This window comes from Psittacula echo (genome assembly GCF_963264785.1).
Source record: "Psittacula echo genome assembly, chromosome: 34".
Taxonomy (NCBI): Eukaryota; Metazoa; Chordata; class Aves; order Psittaciformes; family Psittacidae; genus Psittacula; species Psittacula echo.
In genome coordinates this window covers 38,938-64,163 of record NC_137769.1, presented here as the reverse complement: position 1 = coordinate 64,163, position 25,226 = coordinate 38,938, and the positions used below count along the sequence as shown (strand labels likewise).

Sequence of the window (25,226 nt, the reverse complement as noted above, 5' to 3'; positions counted from 1 at the left end):
CCAAAACCCCACTTAATCCACCCCAAAACCCCCTTAAACCACCCTAAAACCCCCTTAAAACACCCCAAAACCATCCCCCCCCCCCCCGCAGCCCCATATAAGGCCTGGGTTAAACCCGACCCCTTCCAAAAGGTCACGCTGGGGGGGGGGGGGGGGGTGTCACCCGAGGCCACCCCCCCCCCCCCATTGGTATCTCCCTCCCCCCCCCCCCTGGCACCGTCACCCGCGGGTGCCCTTTGGGGCGGCTCAAGTGACACCCGCGGGGGGGGGGCTGATACCGGATACTTGCACCCCCCCCCACGTGACACCGTGTTGGGCCCCCCCCCCCCCACTGATTTACCCCCCCCCCCGGGGTAATTAATACCCCCCTATGGGGCAATACCCCCCTAAGGGGAACTACCCCCCCTAATTACCCCTCCCCGCGCCTAATTGCCCCCCTTGAGACCCCTCTGGGGTATTTAATTAATCCCCCCTATTAATTAATTACCCCCCCGCACTTAATTGCCCCACCCATAACCCCACTCAGGGTAATTACCCACCCATTAATTGCCCCCCCTTGTCTAACTACCCCCACTTGGAGGCTAATTGCACACCCCCTAATCAATACCCCCCCCCGGGGTAATTAAATCCCACCCCCGCCTAATGACCCCTACCAATAAATGATGCCCCCCCCCGGGGTGATTTATAACCCCCCTTAATTAATGACCCCCCCTTAATTAATGACCCCCCCCTTAATTAATGACCCCCCCTAATTAATCCCCCCCCCACCTTTGCTGGGCTCAGGCATGGCGGCGGCTCAGGGCTCACAAGTGCCCCGGGGGGGGCTGCGGTCCCTTTAAATACCCCCCCCCCCGGACCCCCGCCCTGGCCACGCCCCCCTCTAATCCTCCCCCCCCATAGGGCAGGGGGGCGATGGGGGGGGACACTTGGGGATCCCCCCCAGCCAATGGGGACCCCCCCTCTAAATGGAGACCCCTGAAAGATGGGGGCGGGCCCCCCCAAAGTGGGACCCCCCCATAATGGGGGGGGGGGAACCGGATCCATTGGGTTTCCCCATGGATTTAGTGACTAATCCCTGGGGGGGGGAAGAGCCCATCCCCCCCCTCCATGGGACATTCCAACCCCCCCCTTCCTCCTCATGGGACATTCCTGATCCCTTCCCTCCTACCCTGGAACATTCCAACCCCCCATGGACATGGGGGGGGTCACGACTGCCCCATAGGCCCCATTGGCAGCCCCCCCGCCCCCAAATAAAGGGGTTCAAGGGCCTCGGTGCCCCCCCCGCCTTGTGTTCCCACCCCCCCATTATGGGGGTGCCCCCATTTGGGTGCTGTCCCCCCCCATTTATGTCCCCCCCCCCCATAAAACCTCACTCATTGGCTAAAGGCCTTTATGAGCTTTGGGGGGGGGGGGGGTACATTGGAAATGGGGGGGGGGGTTCAATGGGGGGGAGGTGTCAATGCGAAGAGGGGTGGGCGGAGCTCCAAGATCCATGCTAATGACTCAAACCAAATATGGGCATGGGTGGGTGGGGCTTAAACACCCCCCCCAATACACACACGGGGGGGCGGAGCTTAAGCCCCCCCCCCAGTACATGGGGTGGTGGAGCTTAAACCCCCCCCATATACTCGGGGGGCGGAGCTTAACCCCCTTTATATATATGGGGGGGCAGAGCTTGACCCCCCCCCCATTCTATATACACCAGGCTCACAGCGGGGGCATGGGGAGGGGGGGTTTGCTGTCCATGGGCCCCCCCATCTCCTTGGGGGGGACCCCAGCCCCGGTGGCCGCGGCCGTGCCCCCCGCCATGGTGTTGGCAATGGCGGTGGCGGTTGGCGGGGGGGGGCCCATCTCTTCGGGCCCCCCCCCGCGCCGGTTCCTCCTGCGGAAGTACTTGTAGCGCTGCACGTAGGCCCGCACCAGGTTGTTGACCTTGACCGGGTTGATCTCCCCACTGCGGCTATGGCAGATCTATGGGGCAGGGAGACATCAATGGGGCGGCGGGGGGGGGGGGGTAACCCCCAATGTGTGTGTGTCCCCCCGTGTCCCCCCCCCAACAATGACCCCCCCATGGTACCTTATGGACGGCCTTGCGCAGGATGTCCTTGTACTCGTCCTTGGTGATGTCCTTCTTCTGGTAGTAGGGCTTGATGGCCAGCTTGACCTCCTCCACCGCCCGCTCCTGCGTGTGCAGCTTCTTGAGGTACTAAAAGGGGGACGCAATGGGGGGCGGTCACGGCACACACGGCCCCATAGGGACCCCCCCCGACCCATAGGAACAGCCTGGACCCATAGCGATGCGACCGGACGCAACCCAAGCCCATGGGGATGGGGAGGCAAGAGCAGCGTCCAGGCAAGGCCACCGGCAGTGGGGTGCTCTGAGGGGGTTTGGCAGCTGTGGGCACCCATTGGCACCCATTGCCACCTATTGGCACCCATTGCCACCTACTGCCACCCATTGTCACCTATTGGAACCCACTGTCACCTATTGGCACCATTGCCACCTATTGGCACCCATTGCCACCTATTGGCACCATTGCCACCTATTGGCACCCATTGCCACCTATTGGCACCCACTGCCACCTATTGGCACCATTGCCACCTATTGGCACCCATTGCCACCTATTGGCACCCATTGCCACCTACTGCCACCCATTGTCACCTATTGGAACCCACTGTCACCTATTGGCACCATTGCCACCTATTGGCACCCATTGCCACCTATTGGCACCATTGCCACCTATTGGCACCCATTGCCACCTATTGGCACCCACTGCCACCTATTGGCACCATTGCCACCTATTGGCACCCATTGCCACCTATTGGCACCCATTGCCACCTACTGGCACCCATTGCCACCTATTGGAACCCATTGTCACCTATTGGCACCCATTGCCACCTATTGGCACCCATTGCCACCTATTGGCACCCACTGCCACCTATTGGCACCATTGCCACCTATTGGCACCCATTGCCACCTATTGGCACCCATTGCCACCTACTGGCACCCATTGCCACCTATTGGAACCCACTGTCACCTATTGGCACCCATTGCCACCTATTGGAACCCATTGCCACCTATTGGCACCCATTGCCACCTACTGGCACCCATTGTCACCTATTGGCACCCATTGCCACCTACTGGCACCCATTGTCACCTATTGGAACCCACTGTCACCTATTGGCACCCACTGTCACCTATTGGCACCCATTGCCACCTATTGTCACCATTGTCACCACTGCCACCTATTGTCACCACTGTCACCCATTGTCACCATTGTCACCCATAGGGAACATGCCCACGGGGAACATCAACACGGGGTGACCCCATGATTGGGGGGTGTTGATGTGGGGGGGTGACACCATGGAGCGTCCTTGGCATTGAGGTCCCTGTCACCCCATATCCCATACCCCATACCCCATATCCCATACCCCACATCCATACCCCATATCCCATATCCCATATCCCATACCCCATATCCCATATCCATATCCATATCCCATACCCCACATCCATACCCCATATCCCATATCCCATACCCCATATCCCATACCCCATACCCCATATCCCATACCCCACATCCATACCCCATATCCCATACCCCATATCCCATACCCCATATCCCATATCCATATCCATATCCCATACCCCACATCCATACCCCATATCCCATATCCCATACCCCATATCCCATACCCTATATCCATACCCCATATCCCATATCCCATACCCCATATCCCATACCCCATACCCCATACCCCATATCCCATACCCCATATCCCATACCCCATATCCCATATCCCATAACCCATATCCCATAACCCATATCCCATACCCCATATCCCATACCCCATATCCATACCCCATACCCCATACCCCATATCCCATACCCCATATCCCATACCCCATACCCCATACCCCATATCCCATACCCCATATCCCATATGCCATATCCCATAACCCATATCCCATACCCCATACCCCATACCCCATATCCATACCCCATATCCCATATCCCATACCCCATACCCCATATCCATACCCCATACCCCATACCCCATATCCCATACCCCATATCCCATACCCCATACCCCATACCCCATATCCCATACCCCATATCCCATATGCCATATCCCATAACCCATATCCCATACCCCATACCCCATACCCCATATCCATACCCCATACCCCATATCCCATATCCCATACCCCATATCCCATACCCCATATCCCATACCCCATATCCCATATCCCATACCCCATATCCCATACCCCATACCCCATATCCCATACCCCATACCCCATATCCCATATCCCATATCCCATACCCCATATCCCATACCCCATATCCATACCCCATACCCCATATCCCATATCCCATACCCCATATCCCATACCCCATACCCCACCCATATCCCATATCCCATACCCCATATCCCATACCCCATATCCCACACCCCATACCCCATACCCCATATCCCATATCCCATACCCCATATCCCATACCCCATACCCCATATCCCATACCCCATACCCCATATCCCATATCCCATATCCCATACCCCATATCCATACCCCATATCCCATACCCCATATCCCATATCCCATATCCCATATCCCATACCCCATATCCATACCCCATATCCATACCCCATATCCCATATCCCATACCCCATATCCATACCCCATATCCATACCCCATATCCCATATCCCATATCCCATATCCCATACCCCATATCCCATACCCCATATCCATACCCCATATCCCATATCCCATATCCCATATCCCATATCCCATACCCCATATCCATACCCCATATCCCATACCCCATATCCCATACCCCATATCCCATATCCCATACCCCATATCCCATACCCCATACCCCATATCCCATATCCCATATCCCATATCCCATACCCCATATCCATACCCCATATCCCATACCCCATATCCATACCCCATATCCCATATCCCATACCCCATATCCCATACCCCATACCCCATATCCCATACCCCATATCCCATACCCCATATCCCATATCCCATATCCCATAACCCATATCCCATACCCCATATCCCATACCCCATATCCATACCCCATATCCCATACCCCATATCCATACCCCATATCCCATATCCCATACCCCATACCCCATATCCCATACCCCATACCCCATATTCCCATACCCCATACCCCATATCCCATATCCCATATCCCATACCCCATACCCCATATCCCACACCCCATACCCCATATCCCATATCCCATATCCCATACCCCATATCCCATACCCCATATCCCATATCCCATACCCCATACCCCATATCCCACACCCCATACCCCATACCCCATATCCCATACCCCATATCCCATATCCCATACCCCATACCCCATATCCCATACCCCATATCCCATACCCCATACCCCATACCCCATACCCCATATCCCACACCCCATACCCCATACCCCATATCCATATCCATACCCCATATCCATACCCCAGAGATCCATGCCCCCATCCCACGTCCCCACTCACCTTCTCACTGTCCCCTCTGCCGTCTCCATTGTCCCTCCTCCCGTCCCCTCCAGCCCCTGCCCCATAGATAGGGGGCACCCCAGGCCCCCCACCCATTACCCCCCCCATTGCCGGGGGGGCGCCGGGTGCGGGGGGTCCCCCCCCCAAGTACGGGGCAGCCACGGGGGGGGCCGGGGGGGGGGCGGATGTGGGCGGGGCCTGGGGGGGGCCCAGGGGGGGCGGAGCCTTTGTCTGGCTCAGGATCTATGGGGGGGACACGACACCGGACACAGTTAAAGGGGGCCCGGGGGGGGGCACAGGTCCCCCCCCATAGGGCTCTTGTCCCCTTTAGTGGCATCTCCATCACCTCTTCAGGTACCCCTGCCCCCCCCATTGTGTCCCCATCCCTTTGGGGGTGTCCCTGCCCCCCCCATTGTGTCCCCATCCCTTTGGGGGTGTCCCTGCCCCCCCCCTTGTGTCCCCATCCCTTTGGGGGTGTCCCTGCCCCCCCCATTGTGTCCCCATCCCTTTGGGGGTGTCCCTGTCCCCCCCCCATTGTGTCCCCATCCCCTCTTGGGGTGTCCCTGTCCCCCCCCATTGTGTCCCCATCCCTTTGGGGGTGTCCCTGTCCCCCCCCCATTGTGACCCCATCCCTTTGGGGGTGTCCCTGTCCCCCCCCCATTGTGTCCCCATCCCTTTGGGGGTGTCCCTGTCCCCCCCCCATTGTGACCCCATCCCTTTGGGGGTGTCCCTGTGTCCCCCCCATTGTGTCCCCATCCCTTTGGGGGTGTCCCTGTCCCCCCCCCATTGTGACCCCATCCCTTTGGGGGTGTCCCTGTCCCCCCCCCATTGTGTCCCCATCCCTTTGGGGGTGTCCCTGTCCCCCCCCCATTGTGACCCCATCCCTTTGGGGGTGTCCCTGTGTCCCCCCCATTGTGTCCCCATCCCTTTGGGGGTGTCCCTGTCCCCCCCCCATTGTGACCCCATCCCTTTGGGGGTGTCCCTGTCCCCCCCCCATTGTGTCCCCATCCCCTCTTGGGGTGTCCCTGCCCCCCCCATTGTGTCCCCATCCCTTTGGGGGTGTCCCTGTCCCCCCCCCATTGTGTCCCCATCCCTTTGGGGGTGTCCCTGTCCCCCCCCCATTGTGTCCCCATCCCTTTGGGGGTGTCCCTGTCCCCCCCCCATTGTGTCCCCATCCCCTCTTGGGGTGTCCCTGCCCCCCCCATTGTGTCCCCATCCCTTTGGGGGTGTCCCTGTCCCCCCCCATTGTGTCCCCATCCCTTTGGGGGTGTCCCTGTCCCCCCCCATTGCGTCCCCATCCCTTTGGGGGTGTCCCCATCCCCTCCTGGGGGTACCCCTATCCCCCCCCCCCGTGTCCCCATCCCTTTGGGGGTGTCCCCATCCCCTCCTGGGGGTACCCCTATCCCCCCCCCCGTGTCCCCATCCCTTTGGGGGTGTCCCCATCCCCTCCTGGGGGTACCCCTATCCCCCCCCCCGTGTCCCCATCCCTTTGGGGGTGTCCCCATCCCCTCCTGGGGGTACCCCTATCCCCCCCCCCGTGTCCCCATCCCTTTGGGGGTGTCCCCATCCCCTCCTGGGGGTACCCCTATCCCCCCCCCCCGTGTCCCCATCCCTTTGGGGGTGTCCCCATCCCCTCCTGGGGGTACCCCTATCCCCCCCCCCCCGTGTCCCCATCGCTTTGGGGGTGTCCCCATCGCTTTGGGGGTGCCCCCCCACCTGGTTGGTGGCCTGCAGGAGCTCCTGCGCCTTGGCCCTGCTGGCCAGGTTGGCCTCTTCCATCTTGAAGAGCAGCGCGGTCACTGCAAGGCGGGGGGGGGGGGGACACCCCAATGAGCTGACACCCAACGGGTCCAAGGGGGGGGACAGAGGCATGGGGGACCCCCCCCCCCCCCCCCAGTGTCACCTACGTGCCAACACGCCGCTGGTGGCACAATCCACCCCCCCTTGGAGGCTCCACGGCACCGGCGCCATGGCCCGCGGCGGCGGCGGCGCTTCCTCCTTGGCGTCGGAGCGGCTGTCGGCTTCGGGCTCGCCCCTGCCTTGATCCATGGGGATGGGGCCCCCATTCCCGGCTCCCGAAGATGGGGGGGGGGGCCCCCGCTTGTCCCGGCTCCTTCTTCCGGCAGGAAGGAGACATCCGGGGTCTTGCAGCTGCTATCGACCGTCTGCGAGTCCGGCGTCACCTCCGGCTCCGGCGCTGCCGACGGCGGCACCGGCACCGGCGCCCCCGAACCCTTGCTTTGGGGAGGGGGGGGAACGACGACGGGGATGGGACTGAGGGGTTTGGGGCTGCCCCCCCCCGACTTCTCGGAGCCGGACCAAGCCGATTCCAGCTTGGAAGGCAGGCGGAGAGCGGGAATGGCGCCGGCCTGGCTGCAGCTATCGGCTTTGGACTTCTTCAGGGCCCCTTTGGCCTTGGGCTTCTTCTTCTTCCTCGCGTCCCCCCCGGCTTTGGCTTTGCCGCCGGCGCCTTTGGGCTTCTTGAGGCCGCTTTTGGCCTTGGCGCCTTTGGATTTCTTGGCTTTGCCGCCGCCGGGATCTTTGGGAATGTCGGGTTTGGGCCCCCCCTTCCCGTCCGGAGCCGCTTTCTCCTCGCCCTTGAGGAACGGAGCCCGGTTCTCGGCGTCGCGGGTGAACTTGATGCCGATGGAGCCGGAGCCGCTCTCCTTGGGCACCGTGGTGGAGGTGACTCCCTCCCGGATGAGCACGGAGACCTTGGACTGGAGCTTGACCTTGCGGGCGGCATTCCCGCTGCTATCCCGGTGCCCTTCCCGCTTGCTCTTCCGCCCCTTCTCCCGGTCGCCGCGCGGAGCCTTTTCCTTCTCGCCTTTCCCGGCATCCGGAGCCGGATTCTCCTTCAGCTTCTTCTTGTGCTTCTCCCGGCTCGGCTGCTCCTGCGAGCGGCTCCGCTTCCGCTCCTTTTCCTTCTTCCCATCCGCTTCCCCCTTCCCAGCCCGCAGCGGCGCTTCCGGAGGCTCCCGGTCGGAATAACCCTCGAAGCTCATCCCTTCGGAGTCGTAGAGCACTTCCCGCTTGGCGGGCTCCGGCGTTCCCTCCCTCCGGCTCACCGTGATGGTCCTCTTGATGGCGAAGAGATCGGAATCGTTCAGCTCCTGGATGGACGGAGGCACCACGGGCCGCGCTTCCCGGCGCCGCGCCGCCGCCTCCGCGCTCTTGTCCCCCTTGGAATCCGGCGCTTCCCGCCGGGACGAGCGGCGCTCCCGGGAGCGGGAACGCTGCTGCTGCTTCTTCTTCTTCTTGCCGCCCTCGCCGCGGTGCTTTTCCTTATGGCGGGAGCGGCGCGGGGCGCTGCCCGAGCGCCGGCTCCGGCGCTTGTCCCGCGAGCGGGAGCGGCGCCCGCGGGACCAGGAACGGCGCCGGGAGCGGGAGCGGGAGCCGCGGCGCCGGTGCCGCTCCTTGCCTTTGGGAGGCGGATCCGGGGGCTTCTTCCCTCCCCATCCCATGGAAGCGGAGGAGCCGCGTTCCCGGGAACGTTTGGGCTTCTTCCGGGACGTGGCCGATGGGGAATGGGGCGACGGGGGGGCGCGGAGCCGGCGCTGGCTCAGGATCTTGCGGCGCAGGTCGGAGCCGGTGCTTTTCCAACGCGGATCCGGTTGGTTCTCGGCTCCGAAGTCGCCTTCCTCATCGGAATCCGCATGGAGAGACAGGAAATCGTCCCCTTCCGGCACCCGCGGCGCGCGCGGCTCCGGCGCCCGCGCTCGGATGGAGCCGGGGCCTGCGCCGGGGCCGGTGCCGGCGGTGATTCCCGAGCTCCGGAAGAGCCGGAGGGGGCTGTAGCGCTCGTCCTCGTGCGGGACGATCTCCCCTTCCTCAATCTCGGAGTCGCCGGTGCTCGGAGCCCACTCGCGCCGGGCCCGGTGCCTCTTGGCCCCTCGGGACGCGGCGCCTTGCGCCGGGGCTTTGGCATTGCCGGCGGCCACCACTTCCAGGGATAACTTCCCTTCCAGCTTCCCGTCGCATTCCGGATGCTTCTTGGTGGCCAAATCCACCACGAAGACGCGGCGCCGCGGTTCCGGAGCGCTGCCGGAGGCCGGCGCCGCCGCTTCCTCCTCTTCCTCTTCCTCTTCTTCTTCTTCCTCCTCTTCTTCATCTTCCTCTTCCGGAAGGGTGGAATCGGCGCCGGGAGGGATTTGGGAAGCGGGAGGCTCCGGCTCCGGCTCCTTCTCAAAGTCCTGGCTCAAGCTGTTGTCATCGTAGATCCCGGCCAAGGTCTCGGAGATGCGGCTGATGCTGTGGGACACATCGGGACGGGGGGGCTCTTCCTCGTCCTCCTCCTCCTCTTCCTCCTCTTCTTCCTCTTCCTCCTCCTCCTCTTCCTCCTCCTCCTCTTCCTCCTCCTCCGGGCTGGGGCTGCTGCGGGAGGAGCTGGGATTGGAGCCGGTGGGATCGAAGGGATCGTACTTCTGATCCTGGCGCCCTTCGGCCTCTTTGGGCGGGGAGGAAGAGGATGCTCCATAGGGAAAGTCGCCGCCGGGAGGGGGGGGGGCGGAAGGCGTTCTCCTCATCCGTAGGGTGGAAAGGGTCATAAATATCCAGGATCGGGGAACGGGGCCGGAACGTGGCCGGGGGGGGGGGCGGCGGAAGAGGACGAGGAGGAGGAGGAAGAGGAGGAAGAGGAAGAGGAGGAAGAGCGGGAAGAGGAGGAAGAGAGGAGGAGGAATCGGGGGGGTGGCTCCGGGCCGGCTCCTGCCGGGGGGGCTGGGGAGGGCGGGTTCGGGGGGGGGCCCCCCCCCCCGGTGCCCCCCCCCCAGCTCCCGGGGCTGCCACACGGGGGCCCCCCCCCCCCCTCCCCGTGAGCGCCGGGGGCGGGGGGGGGTGGGGGAGGCTTGGGAGGGGGTGGGGGGAGGGGGTTGGGGGGGGGGGGGTGCGGCGGGGGCGGGGAGGGGGGAACGGGGGGGGGATGAGAGCGGGGGGGTGAGAGGAGGGAGGGGGAGGGCACGGGGGGGGGGCACGGGGGGGCCCCCCCTGGGATGCGCCAGCGGCGAGAGGAGGAGCCAGGGAGGTGGCCTGGGGGGGGGGGGAAAGGGGGGTCAGGGGGGGCAGCGTCCACACCGGGACCCCCCAGTGCCCCCCATTGTCCCCCATCAGCCCAATTGCCCCTTTTACCCCATCACCCCTCATTGCACCCCATTACCCCCATTGTGCCCCCATCACCCCCATTCCCTCCATTCCCCCAATGCCCCCATTCCCCCATCACCCCAATTGCTCCCTTTACCCATTACCCCCCATTGCCCCCAATTACCCCCATTGCCCCCCTTGCCCCCCGGTACCTTTATGGCGGCGCCGGGCCGGGCCGGGCCGCAGGAGCTGGGATGCAGCCGCCAAGGCCCCGCTGTCGCCCACCCGCACCTCGGCCACCACCTCCAGCTCCTCGGGGAGGGGGGGGGGCCTCGGCCTCCCTGCGGGCAATGGGGGGGGTCGGGGGGGGCTCGCACCAACGGCCACCCCCCAGAGCACACAATGGGATGGATGGGATGGATGGGATGGATGGGATAGAGGGGATGGATGGGATGGATGGGACGGACTGGGATGGATGGGATGGATGGGATGGATGGGATAGAGGGGATGGATGGGATGGATGGGATGGACTGGGATGGATGGGATGGATGGGATGGATGGGATAGAGGGGATGGATGGGATGGATGGGATGGACTGGGATGGATGGGATGGATGGGATGGATGGGATAGAGGGGATGGATGGGATGGATGGGACGGACTGGGATGGATGGGATGGATGGGATGGATGGGATAGAGGGGATGGATGGGATGGATGGGATGGACTGGGATGGATGGGACGGACTGGGATGGATGGGATGGATGGGATGGATGGGATAGAGGGGATGGATGGGATGGATGGGACGGACTGGGATGGATGGGATGGATGGGATGGATGGGATAGAGGGGATGGATGGGATGGATGGGATGGACTGGGATGGATGGGATGGATGGGATGGATGGGATGGATGGGATGGATGGGATGGATGGGATAGAGGGGATGGATGGGATGGATGGGATGGATGGGATAGAGGGGATGGATGGGATGGATGGGATGGATGGGATGGACTGGGATGGATGGGATGGATGGGATGGATGGGATGGATGGGATGGATGGGATGGATGGGATGGATGGGATGGATGGGATAGAGGGGATGGATGGGATGGATGGGATGGATGGGATAGAGGGGATGGATGGGATGGATGGGATGGATGGGATGGATGGGATGGATGGGATAGAGGGGATGGATGGGATGGATGGGATGGACTGGGATGGATGGGATGGACTGGGATGGATGGGATAGAGGGGATGGATGGGATGGATGGGATGGATGGGATGGATGGGATGGATGGGATGGACTGGGATGGACTGGGATGGATGGGATGGATGGGATAGAGGGGATGGATGGGATGGATGGGACGGACTGGGATGGATGGGATGGACTGGGATGGATGGGATAGAGGGGATGGATGGGATGGACTGGGATGGATGGGATGGACTGGGATGGATGGGATAGAGGGGATGGATGGGATGGATGGGATGGATGGGATGGACTGGGATGGATGGGATGGATGGGATGGATGGGATGGACTGGGATGGATGGGATAGAGGGGATGGATGGGATGGATGGGATGGATGGGATGGACTGGGATGGATGGGATGGATGGGATGGACTGGGATGGATGGGATGGATGGGATGGATGGGATGGATGGGATGGACTGGGATGGATGGGATGGATGGGATGGATGGGATGGATGGGATGGACTGGGATGGATGGGATGGATGGGATGGATGGGATGGACTGGGATGGATGGGATGGATGGGATGGACTGGGATGGATGGGATGGATGGGATGGATGGGATGGATGGGATGGATGGGATGGATGGGATGGATGGGATGGATGGGATGGACTGGGATGGATGGGATGGATGGGATGGACTGGGATGGATGGGATGGATGGGATGGATGGGATGGACTGGGATGGATGGGATGGATGGGATGGATGGGATGGATGGGATGGACTGGGATGGACTGGGATGGATGGGATGGATGGGATGGACTGGGATGGATAGGATGGATGGGATGGATGGGATGGACTGGGATGGATGGGATGCACTGAACCCCATGATGGGTGTCCCCCCCCCCAATGAGCCCCCATTCCCGGTACTCACCCCGCAATTCCAGAGGCCAGGAAGAGCTGGGCCCGCAGCGAGGCCGCGCAGCCCTGCGGGAGCTGGGGCCCCCCCGGAGCCTCCCAGGCCTAGGGAGAGACCCCCCCCACCATGGGGGGGGAAGGAATGAGCGAGGGCCCCCCCCCAAGGAGATGGTTGCGTCCTAGGATAGGGTTGGGATTGGGATGGGGATGGGCTGGGATGGGAATGGGGTGGATTGGGATGGATTGGGATGGGAATGGGGTGGATTGGGATGGATTGCTATGGACTGGGATGGGAATGGGGTGGATTGGGATGGATTGGGAAGGACTGGGATGGGAATGGGGTGGATTGGGATGGGCTGGGATGGGAATGGGGTGGATTGGGATGGATTGGGATGGACTGGGATGAGAATGGGGTGGATTGGGATGGGCTGGGATGGGAATGGGGTGGATTGGGATGGATTGGGATGGACTGGGATGGGAATGGGGTGGATTGGGATGGATTGGGATGGACTGGGATGGGAATGGGGTGGATTGGGATGGGCTGGGATGGGAATGGGGTGGATTGGGATGGATTGGGATGGACTAGGATGGGAATGCGGTGGATTGGGATGGACTGGGATGGGAATGGGGTGGATTGGGATGGATTGGGATGGACTGGGATGGATTGGGATGGACTGGGATGGGAATGGGGTGGATTGTTATGGATTGGGATGGACTGGGATGGGAATGGGATGGATTGGGATGGACTGGGATGGGAATGGGGTGGATTGGGATGGGCTGGGATGGGAATGGGGCGGATTGGGATGGATTGGGATGGACTGGGATGGGAATGGGATGGATTGGGATGGACTGGGATGGGAATGGGGTGGATTGGGATGGGCTGGGATGGGAATGGGGCGGATTGGGATGGATTGGGATGGACTGGGATGGGAATGGGATGGATTGGGATGGACTGGGATGGGAATGGGGTGGATTGGGATGGATTGGGATGGACTGGGATGGGAATGGGGTGGATTGGGATGGACTGGGATAGGAATGGGGCAGACTACGATCTATTGGGAAACACTTGGATGTGGATGTGGTACTGCAATGAACTAAGGTGCATTTAGACACACTGGGATCTACGGGGAAGGACTGGGATGACGCTGGAACATACTGGAACGTACTGGGATGGATTCAGATAACAGTGGGATCTCCTGGAACCAAACTGGAATGGGATGGGGACTTACTGGGAGGAACTGAGACATACTGGGAGGGACTGGGAATGAACTAGGACCCACTAGAAGAGACTGGGATGGGACTGGTCCATACTGGGATAGCTTTGGACATACTGGGACCTAACAGGAAGGACCTGGACTGGTCCATACTGGTCCATACTGGGAGCACTCACCTCGCCATGGGGTCCCCAGCACCGAACCGACCTCTTCCTCATGGGCTCTATGGGGGGAGGCCATGGGTCAAGCACGGAGCCCATGGAGACCCCCCCATGGCCCCCCCCAGGCCCTGCCCCTACCTTCAGCCAGGGCCCAGCCTTGGAGGGCGCCGCTCACCACTCGCTGCAGAGCCTTCTGCGGGGGGGGGGGGGACCCCAAAACACGGTCAGAGCACCCCAAAACAGCCCCAAAATGACCCAAAATCAGCCCCCAAATGACCCCAAACGGCCCCCAAACTGCATCAGGGGGGTCCCAGCACCCCAAGACCCCCTAAAGCCACCCCAAAACCAGCCCTAACCCCCCCCCAACCCCATTGGAGGAGTCCCTGACCCCCAAAACCCCATCAAGGGGGGTCAAAGCCTCCCCCCTCACTGCATCAAGGGGGGTCCCAGCACCCCAACCCCCCCCCAGACCCCATTAGGGGGGGCCCCAACCCCCCCCAGACCCCCCCAAACCCCATGGGGGGGTCTCTGACCCCCAAACCCCCCCCCCCCCCCCCCCCCGTACCACCAGGGCCTGGCCAGGCCTCAGGGGCCCCTCAGGCTCTTGGGGGGGCCCCCCGGGCCCCCCCCCCCTCCTCCGATGGCTCCTCCCGGCCCCCCGGGGGCCGCGGCTTCTCCTCCTCCTCCATGGGCACGGCCTGGGGGGGCAATGGGGGGACCCCCCTTGGCAACGGGGGCTCCCAACGCCCCTTCCATAGCCCCCAGCCCCACAGCCCTACCCCAGACCCCTCCTTTTTGCCTCAAATCCCCTCATTCCCACCCAGAATCCCCTCAGGACATCCCAAATCCCCCCATTCCCACCCCAAATCCCTCCTTTATGCCCCAAATCCCTGCTTTTCCCCCCAAATCCCCCCATTCCCATCCCAAATCCCTTCTTTTTTGCCCCAAACCCCTTCTTTTTGCCTCAAATCCCTTCTTTTCGACCCAAATCCCCTCATTCCCACCCAGAATCCCCTCAGAACATCCCAAATCCGTCTCTTTCCACCCCAAATCCCTTCTTTTTGCCCTAAATCCCTTCTTTTCGCCCCAAATCCCCCCACTCCCCCCCCAATCCCCTCATTCCGCCCCATTTCACCTCAGAACATCCCAAATCCCTCTCTTCCCGCCCCAAATCCCTTCCTCAGCCCCAACCCCCCCCCATTCCCGCTCCAACCTTCCTCAGCCCCAACCCCCCCCCATTCCCGCTCCAACTCCCACCCCCCCATCCCCGCCCCTATTCCTCATCCCTAGTCCCATTCCTGATCCCTATTCCCGTTCCTTATCCCTATTCCCATCCCTATTCCCCTTCCCGCCCCCCCCTCCCCTCAGCCCGGGCCGAGCCCCGCCGCCATCTTACCGCTGCGCCGCGGGGGCGGGCGTGGCGGCGCGGGGCAGGCCGGGAGCGGGAGCGCCGCCTGCCGGGGGGGAGGACCGGAACTACACTTCCCGGCGTGCCCCGCGCCCACGCGTTGCTAAGCGACGCCTGGGCGGGCCCGCCTCCCCGCCGTAACCACGCCCCCTCTTCCTTATAAGGTGCGCGGTGGGCGTGCCGCTGCATACATTAGCGCGTGGCTCCGCCCACTGCGAGGAGCGCGCCCGCGCTGCAGCGTGGTTGGAGGGCGGGGGTGGGGGCGCTTGGTTTTGGGTGGATTTCGGGGGGTTTTGGGGTCCGGGGGCACCGCGACCCCCCCCAGAGGCTCCGTCAGGTCCTGCTGGGACCTGGTACAGGGGGGACCCCCACAAGCCCCGTATGGGGCGTCCCCTCCTTCCCCTTTGGGGGTTCAAACCCCACCCCAGCACCCCAAGCCACCCAATATCCCCCCCCCAAGTCATGTGACCCCCCCATATCCCCATAAGCCCCTCAAATCTGAGCCCTCCACTCCCAAAAGACCCCCCCCATCCCACGGGATCCCCTGTCCAAGTCATGTGACCCCCCAATACCCCATGAGCCTCTCAAATCTGAGCCCTCCACTCCTATAAGACCCCCCCATCCCATGGGACCTCTCCCCAATCATATGACCCCCCCCCATACCCCATAAGCCCTTCAAATCTGATCCTCCCACTCCCACCAGACCCCCCCCAATCCCATGGGGACCCCCCCAAGTCCTATGCCCCCTCCATACCCCATAAGACCCCCCCTAAGTGTGAACCCCCCAATACCCCCCATACCCCCCCCATGACCCCCCCCCAAATCACTCGGAGCCTTTTCAACAATAAAAAGGTCTCGGCAACACCCACGACACGAAAACACCGTAGAAAAGGGGGGGGGGGGCACGGGGGGGGCCCCCCAAAAGCACCCCCCAACCCCCCACCCCCGGGTTTTGGGGGGGGGAAGGGGGGCGGGGGGGCCCCAATAGATACAATAATTATTATAATAATAATTAAAAAACAAAAGGAATGAAAAAAATAATGGGGTGGGGGCAAATACCCCGGGGGGGGGCAATAAACCCGGGGGGGGGCAATAACCCCCGGGGGGGATAGAATCCAGCCTGGATGGGTGGGAAATGGGGGGGGGGTGAGGGGGGGGTGGGGGAAATTGCCCCATGGGGAGGGGGTGGGGGGTGGGAAATGCCCCAGGGGGGTAAAACCCCAGGGAGGGGGGGCAAATTTACCCCGGGGGGGGCAAATGTGCCCCGGGGGGGGGGGGATCCGGCCATACATTATGATACATAGAGACTTTGAGCCTATACACTATATACAGCCCCCCCCATGGGGCCCCCCATATTGGACCCCCCCATAAAGATGGGGGACCTTTAACAACTCCCCCCCCCCCAATGCAGCCAATGGGGGGGGGCAATTGGCAATAAATAGCTGAGGGGGGGCGATGGTTAAAGTGGGGCCCCCCCTTTATAAGGACCCCCCACAATACGTATATACAGGCCAGGCTGGTCCCTATGGGGGGGCATAAAAAGGGGTGTAAAGGGGGGGCCCCCCTTAAATGACCCAGATTTGGTGGGTGGAAAGGGGGAGGAAGGGGGGGGACCCCTTAAAGTGGGTACCAAGGGTGGGTGCCCCCCCCCCCCAATAAAGGGATCCCCAATGGGGGGGGTGGCTCCTAAATAGACATTTATACATATATATATAAATAAGAGGGGGACACCCATTGTGGGGGGGGGACACCCCCAAAATGAGGGGTCCTGGGGGGGGACACCCTGTTGTTGATGATGGGGGGGGGCCCTTTGGGATGGAGGGGGGGTATCACCAAGGGGCGGGGCCTGTTAATGGAAGGGGGTCTCTATTGGAGGGGGGGGGCCCGGCACTGGGGGGGTGCCATTGATCCCGATGGGGGTGTCCCCATCACGGGGGGGTCCCCAAAACAGGGGTCACCATCCCAGTTGGGTGTCCCCAGCCATAGAGGGGGGTGTCCCCATCATGGGGGGGGGATCCTCATCATGGGGGGGGTTCCCCATCCCGGTAGGGTGTCTCCATCCATGGGGGGGGGTGTTCCCATCACGGGCGGGGGGGTCCCCATCAATGGTGGGGTGGGGGTGTCCCCATGGTCGCGTCCATGTCCCCCATGGGCTCTCCCAGTTGAGTCTCTCCCTCGCAGGCGGGTGCCCCCCATGAGTTGGTAGCACCCAGGGCCGCGTCCATGTCCCCGCTACGGGGGGGGGGGGGTCCCCATGGAAGCGTCCACGTCCACGGCGGGGGGGGTTCCTCAGGCGCAGGAGGCGCGCGCCTGGGCCAGGAGCTCGCTGAAGGAGTGGAAGAGGCGCTCGAGCCAGGCCTGGTTGCCCATGCAGAGCTGCACCACCTCCTCCTGGCCCAGGTCCTCGGCGCGGCCCTCGATGGCCGTCGTCTGCAAGGGCAAGAGGGGCACCGTGAGGGGAAGCGCCAGGGAGGGCACCCATGGGCAGCACCCATGGGCAGCGTCATTGAGAGCACCCATGGGCAGCACCATGGAGAGCACCAAGAGCAGCACCCAGGGGGAGCACCCATGGGCAGCGTCATTGAGAGCACCCATGGGCAGCACCGTGGAGAGCACCAAGAGCAGCACCCATGGGCAGCACCCATGGGCAGCGTCATTGAGAGCACCCATGGGCAGCACCCATTGAGAGCTCCATGGGCAGCACCGTGGAGAGCACCAAGAGCAGCACCCATGGGCAGCACCCATGGGCAGCGTCATTGACAGCACCCATGGGCAGCACCCATTGAGAGCTCCATGGGCAGCACCGTGGAGAGCACCAAGAGCAGCACCCATAGGCAGCACCCATGGGCAGTGTCATTGAGAGCACCCATGGGCAGCACCCATTGAGAGCTCCATGGGCAGCACCATGGAGAGCACCAAGAGCAGCACCCAGGGGGAGCACCCATGGGCAGCATCATTGAGAGCACCCATGGGCAGCACCCATTGAGAGCTCCATGGGCAGCACCATGGAGAGCACCAAGAGCAGCACCCATGGGCAGCACCCATGGGCAGCGTCATTGAGAGCACCCATGGGCAGCACCCATTGAGAGCTCCATGGGCAGCACCGTGGAGAGCACCAAGAGCAGCACCCAGGGGGAGCACCCATGGGCAGCATCATTGAGAGCACCCATGGGCAGCACCCATTGAGAGCTCCATGGGCAGCACCCATTGAGAGCTCCCTGGGCAACACGATGGACAGCACCAAAGGCAGCACCCATGGGCAGCACCATTGACAGCGCCATGGGGAGCACCATGGAGAGCACCCATGGGCAGCACCATGGAGGGAACCAAGAGCAGCACCCCCATGGGCAGCACCCATTGAGAGCTCCATGGGCAGCACCCATTGAGAGCTCCCTGGGCAACACCATGGACAGCACCAAAGGCAGCACCCATGGGCAGCACCATTGACAGCGCCATGGGGAGCACCATGGAGAGCACCCATGGGCAGCACCATGGAGGGAACCAAGAGCAGCACCCCCATGGGCAGCACCATGGAAAGCTCCATAGAGAGCACCCATGGGCAGCACCCATTGAGAGTTCCATGGGCAGCACCATGGAGAGCACCAAGAGCAGCACCCAAGGGCAGCACCATTGACAGCACCATGGGGAGCATCATGGAGAGCATCATAGAGAGCACCCATGGGTAGCACCCATTGAGAGTGTCATTGTCAGCACCCATGGGCAGCACCATGGAGAGCTCCACAGAGAGCAGCCATGGGCAGCACCCATTGAGAGTGTCATTGACAGCACCCATGGGCAGCACCATGGAGAGCACCCATGAGCATCATTGCTAGCACCAATGGATAACACCATGGAGAGCTCCATAGACAGCACCCATGGAGAGCGCCCATGGAGAGCACCCATAGAGAGCGCCCATGGAGAGCGCCCATGAAGAGCACCCATAGAGAGCATCCATAGAGAGCGCCCATGGAGAGTGCCCATGGAGAGCGCCCATGGAGAGCATCCATGGAGAGCACCATGGAGAGCACCATGGAGAGCACCATAGAGAGCACCCCTAGAGAGCACCCATGGAGAGCACCATGGAGAGCGCCCATGGAGAGCACCCATGGAGAGCACCATGGAGAGCACCATAGAGAGCACCCATAGAGAGCACCCATGGAGAGCACCATGGAGAGCGCCCATGGAGAGCACCCATGGAGAGCACCATAGAGAGCACCCATGAAGAGCACCATGGAGAGCACCCATGGAGAGCGCCCATGGAGAGCACCCATGGAGAGCACCATGGAGAGCGCCCATGGAGAGCACCCATGGAGAGCACCATAGAGAGCACTATAGAGAGCACCCATGGAGAGTGCCCATGGAGAGCACCCATGGAGAGCACCCATGGAGAGCACCATAGAGAGCACTATAGAGAGCACCCATGGAGAGCGGCCATGGAGAGCACCCATGGAGAGCACCCATGGAGAGCACCATGGAGAGCACCCATGGAGAGCACCCATGGAGAGCACCACGGAGAGCACCATAGAGAGCACCCATGGAGAGCACCATAGACAGCACCATAGAGAGCACCCATGGAGAGCACCCATGGAGAGTGCCCATGGAGAGCACGCATGGGGAGCACCACAGAGAGCACCATAGAGAGCACCCATGGAGAGCACCATAGAGAGCACCCATGGAGAGCACCCATGGAGAGCGCCCATGGAGAGCACCCATGGAGAGTGCCCATGGAGAGCACCCATGGGGAGCACCCATGAGCATCATTGCTAGCACCAATGGATAACACCATGGAGAGCTCCATAGAGAGCACCCATAGAGAGCACCCATGGAGAGCACCATAGAGAGCACCCATGGAGAGCACCATGGAGAGCGCCCATGGAGAGCACCCATGGAGAGTGCCCATGGAGAGCACCCATGGGGAGCACCCATGAGCATCATTGCTAGCACCAATGGATAACACCATGGAGAGCTCCATAGAGAGCACCCATAGAGAGCACCCATGGGCGGCAGGAGGGGCTGAGCGCCGGGATGGGGCGGGCAGGAGGGCCCGGGGCTCACCTCGTCCTTGCAGCGCAGGAACGTGTGGTACTTGTAGTGGTGCAGGGAGTGGTAGAGGGTGTACAGGAAGGACTTGTCCACCTCCACCTTGAACTCCTGCGCGACACAGAGAGCCCGGAGCGCCCCATAGAGCCCAGAGAGCCCATAGAGACCCCTGGAGCGCCCCATAGAGCCCAGAGAGCCCATAGAGACCCCCGGAGCGCCCCATAGAACCCATAGAGCCCAGAGAGCCCATAGTGCCCCATAGAGCCCATAGAGACCATAGAGCCCATAGAGCCCCATAGTGCCCCATAGAGCCCATAGAGCCCATAGAGCCCATAGAGACCATAGACCCCATAGTGCCCCATAGAGCCCATAGAGCCCATAGAGCCCATAGTGCCCCATAGAGACCATAGAGACCATAGAGCCCATAGAGCCCCATAGTGCCCCATAGAGCCCATAGAGCCCATAGAGCCCATAGTGCCCCATAGAGACCATAGAGCCCATAGTGCCCTATAGTGCCCCATAGAGCCCATAGAGACCATAGTGCCCCATAGATCCCATAGAGCCCATAGAGACCATAGAGCCCATAGTGCCCCATAGAGCCCATAGAGCCCATAGAGCCCATAGTGCCCCATAGAGACCCCCAGAGCGCCCCATAGAGCCCAGAGAGCCCATAGAGCCCCATAGAGCCCATAGAGACCATAGTGCCCCATAGAGCCCATAGAGCCCATAGTGCCCCATAGAGCCCATAGAGCCCATAGAGCCCATAGTGCCCCATAGAGACCCCCACAGCGCCCCATAGAGCCCATAGTGCCCCATAGAGCCCCCAGAGCCCCCCAGAGCCCCATAGTGCCCCATAGAGCCCCCAGAGCCCCATAGAGCCCCATAGAGCCCCCAAAGAGCCCCCAGAGCCCGTACCTGGGGCTTGGCCGCGCTGCGCTTGACCTTGCTGAGGGTTTTCCTGTTGTAGGGGTCCCCCCCCGGGCGCAGCTTCACGAGCGCCTCCCCTGGCTCCGCCTGCAGCTGCGGGAACGTCTGCAGCGCCTCCTGCCGGCCGGGAGGGGGAGCACATGGGGGGGGGCGGGAAGGGGACCCCAGCATTGGGCTATGGGGACACTGCGGGGGGGCCCTGCAGGGCTGAGAGCAGGGCCCAGAGCAGCTCCCCCCCCCCCCCCCCGCCACCAGCATCATGGAGACACCCACCCACCCCCGGCCCCATAGAGACCCCCGGCCCCATAGAGCCCCCCAGCCCCATAGAGCCCCCCAGCCCCATAGAGACCCCAGCCCCATAGAGACCCCCAGCCCCATAGAGACCCCAGCCCCATAGAGCCCCCCGGCCCCATAGAGACCCCCGGCCCCATAGAGACCCCCGGCCCCATAGGGACCCCAGCCCCATAGAGCCTCCCGGCCCCATAGAGCCCCCCAGCCCCATAGAGACCCCAGCCCCATAGAGACCCCCAGCCCCATAGAGACCCCAGCCCCATAGAGACCCCCAGCCCCATAGAGACCCCAGCCCCATAGAGCCCCCCGGCCCCATAGAGACCCCAGCCCCATAGAGACCCCCAGCCCCATAGAGACCCCCGGCCCCATAGAGACCCCCAGCCCCATAGAGACCCCAGCCCCATAGAGACCCCCAGCCCCATAGAGACCCCAGCCCCATAGAGCCCCCCAGCCCCATAGAGCTCCCCGGCCCCATAGGGACCCCAGCCCCATAGAGCCCCCCGGCCCCATAGAGCCCCCCGGCCCCATAGAGATCCCAGCCCCATAGAGACCCCCAGCCCCATAGAGACCCCCAACCCCATAGAGACCCCAGCCCCATAGAGACCCCCGGCCCCATAGAGACCCCAGCCCCATAGAGCCCCCCAGCCCCAGAGAGACCCCAGCCCCATAGAGACCCCCAGCCCCATAGAGACCCCAGCCCCATAGAGCCCCCCGGCCCCATAGAGACCCCGGCCCCATAGAGCCCCCCAGCCCCATAGAGACCCCAGCCCCATAGAGACCCCCAGCCCCATAGAGACCCCAGCCCCATAGAGACCCCCAGCCCCATAGAACCCCCTGGCCCCATAGAGCCCCCCAGCCCCATAGAGACCCCCAGCCCCATAGAGCACCCCCCCAGCCCCACTGCAGGGACGGGTTGAGCGTCACCCTCTTGAGAACCTTCTTCTTGTGGTCATTGAGGATCCCATCGATCTTGCGCATGGGGGGGCAGGTAGAGCTCATCTGGGGGGTGCAAAGGGGGGGTTATGGGGGGGATCTATGGGGTGGGAGGGGGTGGTTTTGGGGGGGGGGGGGTCCTCACCATTGGTATCCTCCAGCGCCTGGATCATGTCGGGGTCCAGCGCGGTGCTCACCAGCATCTCCACGTAGCTGCGGTACATCTCCTTCATGGCCCTCGTGTTCAGCACCCGCCCGGGGGGGGCCCGCTCTGTGCAATGGGGGAGCGGCCCCTTTAAGGGCAAGACCCGCCTCTTCCCAAGCCCGTTCATTCACCCCTCCCACCACCAGAGCAAAGAGAAGCCCCCCTCAAAAGGAGCAACAAAGGGAGCATTGCCCCTTTAAGAGAGAGCCACGCCCCCGCTCTTAAGTTGGCCCCTTCCATTGGTAGAGACGCCCCCAAAGGGAGTCAACGGGCAAAGGTCATTGCCCCTTTAAGAGGCAGCTCCGCCCACAACGCTAAGCCCCGCCTACAGCGGGAGGATCCCCCTTTGCGCGGAGGCCCCGCCCCTTCCCCAAGCCCCGCCCCCAGTCCCCCCAAGCCCCCTTCCCCCGCCCAATAAAGCCTCAGAACCCCCAAACCCCCCCCAACCCCCCCCATTTCCGAGCCCCCCCAATAAATCGGGGCTCTCCCCCCAGACATCCTCAAAGTCCCCCCTTTCCCCCCATTTCTGCCCCCAAACCCCCCCATTTTGGCCCCCCCCCCCCATATTCCACCCTCCCCATCACCACCCTCACGCTCCCCCCCCCATTTTGGGGTCCCCCCCCCCCCCCTTTCTCACCCTCCTCGCTCTGGGGGTCGGGGCTGGACTCGGACTCCGAGGACGTGGCCGCCTCCTTGAGCCACTTCTTCCTCTTCTTGGGGGGGGGCTCGGCCTTCACCTTGGGCCCTTTGGGGGCCTTGGCCTTGGGGGGGGCTTGGGGGGGGGGGGGGAGCCTTGGGGGGGGCCCCCGCGGCTGGCGCGGGGGGGGGGGGGGCGCTCGGCTTTGGGGGGGCGCTCGGCCCGGGGGGGGGGGGGGGAGCTCGGCTTTGGGGGGGGGGGGAGGTTTGGGGGTGCTGGGTTTGGGGTGGGGTTGGCGCCTGGGGGGGGGAAGGGGGGGGGTTAAAATGGGGGGAACCCCCCTGAATCCAACCTGGACAAAGGGGGGGATGGGGGGATGGGGACAACCCCCCCCCACGGCCAGGCAATGGTGCCCCCCCAGAGGGGGGGGGGGGGGGGGGCACTTATCCCATAGCCCTGGGTCCCATCTCCATCCACCGCATCCATATCCATACCCCACATCCATACCCCCTATTCCCCATCCACATTCCCCTCCCATATCCCATCCCCTCTACCCCTTACCCCATACTCCACACCCACATCCCATATTCCCAATCCATATTCCATGTCCACATCCATCCCATCCCATCCCATCCCCATCCCATCCCATCCCCATCCCCATCCCATCCCCATCCCCATCCCATCCCTCCCATCCCCATCCCATCCCATCCCCATCCCCATCCCCATCCCATCCCATCCCCATCCCATCCCCATCCCCATCCCATCCCCACCCCATCCCCATCCCCATCCCCATCCCATCCCCATCCCATCCCCATCCCATCCCCATTCCATCCCATCTCCCATCCCATCCCCATCCCCATCCCATCCCCATCCCCATCCCCATCCCCATCCCATCCCCACCCCATCCCCATCCCATCCCATCCCATCCCCATCCCCATCCCCATCCCCATCCCATCCCCATCCCCATCCCCATCCCCATCATCCACCATCCCATCCCCATCCCCATCCCCATCCCCATCCCATCCCCATCCCATCCCCATCCCATCCCCATCCCCATCCCCATCCCATCCCCATCCCATCCCCATCCCATCCCCATCCCCATCCCCCATCCCATCCCCATCCCCATCCCATCCCCATCCCCATCCCCATCCATCCCCATCCCCATCCCCATCCCATCCCCATCCCATCCCCATCCCCATCCCCATCCCATCCCCATCCCATCCCCATCCCATCCCCATCCCCATCCCCATCCCATCCTCCCATCCCATCCCCATCCCATCCCCACCCCATCCCCATCCCATCCCCATCCCCATCCCCATCCCCCATCCCCATCCCATCCCCATCCCATCCCCATCCCCATCCCCATCCCCATCCCATCCCCATCCCCATCCCCATCCCATCCCATCCCCATCCCCATCCCCATCCCATCCCCATCCCATCCCCATCCCATCCCCATCCCCATCCCATCCCCATCCCATCCCCATCCCCATCCCCATCCCCATCCCCATCCCATCCCCATCCCATCCCCATCCCCATCCCCATCCCATCCCCATCCCATCCCCATCCCCATCCCATCCCCATCCCATCCCCATCCCCATCCATCCCATCCCATCCCCATCCCATCCCCATCCCCATCCCCATCCCATCCCCTCCCATCCCCATCCCATCCCCCAATCCCCATCCCCCCATCCCTCCC

At 62.8% G+C, this 25,226-nt stretch overlaps 3 protein-coding genes across 3 annotated transcripts in view; all 3 read right to left on the bottom strand.

Annotated features, from left to right (window-relative positions):
• Positions 1-1,417: 1,417 nt before the first annotated feature.
• Positions 1,418-14,674, bottom strand: LOC308231286 (splicing factor, arginine/serine-rich 19-like). Its single transcript, XM_080636475.1, is given in 11 exon segments — positions 1,418-1,971; positions 2,078-2,206; positions 5,541-5,783; positions 7,257-7,339; positions 7,448-7,618; positions 7,621-9,987; positions 10,832-10,960; positions 12,731-12,819; positions 14,105-14,151; positions 14,228-14,282; positions 14,658-14,674. Coding segments are annotated over 9 exon segments (3,483 nt in total). The 5' UTR covers positions 14,113-14,151; positions 14,228-14,282; positions 14,658-14,674; the 3' UTR covers positions 1,418-1,707.
• Positions 14,675-16,996: 2,322 nt separating this feature from the next.
• On the bottom strand, positions 16,997-20,754 carry LOC308231285 (proline-rich protein 12-like). The gene is made up of 2 exons (XM_080636474.1): positions 20,553-20,754; positions 16,997-17,927 (listed from the first exon to the last, which is right to left on the bottom strand). Exons 1-2 carry the CDS (start codon positions 20,736-20,738, stop codon positions 17,787-17,789), a joined length of 327 nt encoding a protein of 108 aa, XP_080492600.1. The 5' UTR covers positions 20,739-20,754; the 3' UTR covers positions 16,997-17,786.
• Positions 20,755-22,704: 1,950 nt separating this feature from the next.
• Positions 22,705-25,226, bottom strand: part of LOC308231277 (uncharacterized protein) — a gene marked incomplete at its 3' end in the record, with an annotated part of 6,402 nt that continues 3,880 nt past the window's right edge. The window contains exons 7-9 of the mRNA XM_080636465.1: positions 23,531-23,665; positions 22,834-22,959; positions 22,705-22,754 (exon numbers count right to left, since the gene is read on the bottom strand). Of these exons, the coding sequence (XP_080492591.1) occupies positions 22,705-22,754; positions 22,834-22,959; positions 23,531-23,665 (311 nt within the window). The remainder of the gene's footprint in view (positions 22,755-22,833; positions 22,960-23,530; positions 23,666-25,226) is intronic.

What these genes read in the sequence shown, in the direction of transcription:
- LOC308231285 (XM_080636474.1), bottom strand. Translation starts at nt 20,738, where the DNA reads ATGGGCTCTCTGGGCTCTATGGGGCGCTCCAGGGGTCTCTATGGGCTC. An exon ending in TCCTGCGCTGCAAGGACGAG is followed by an intron (nt 17,928 to 20,552) that starts GTGAGCCCCGGG and finishes TTGCCCTTGCAG; the next exon opens with ACGACGGCCATCGAGGGCCG.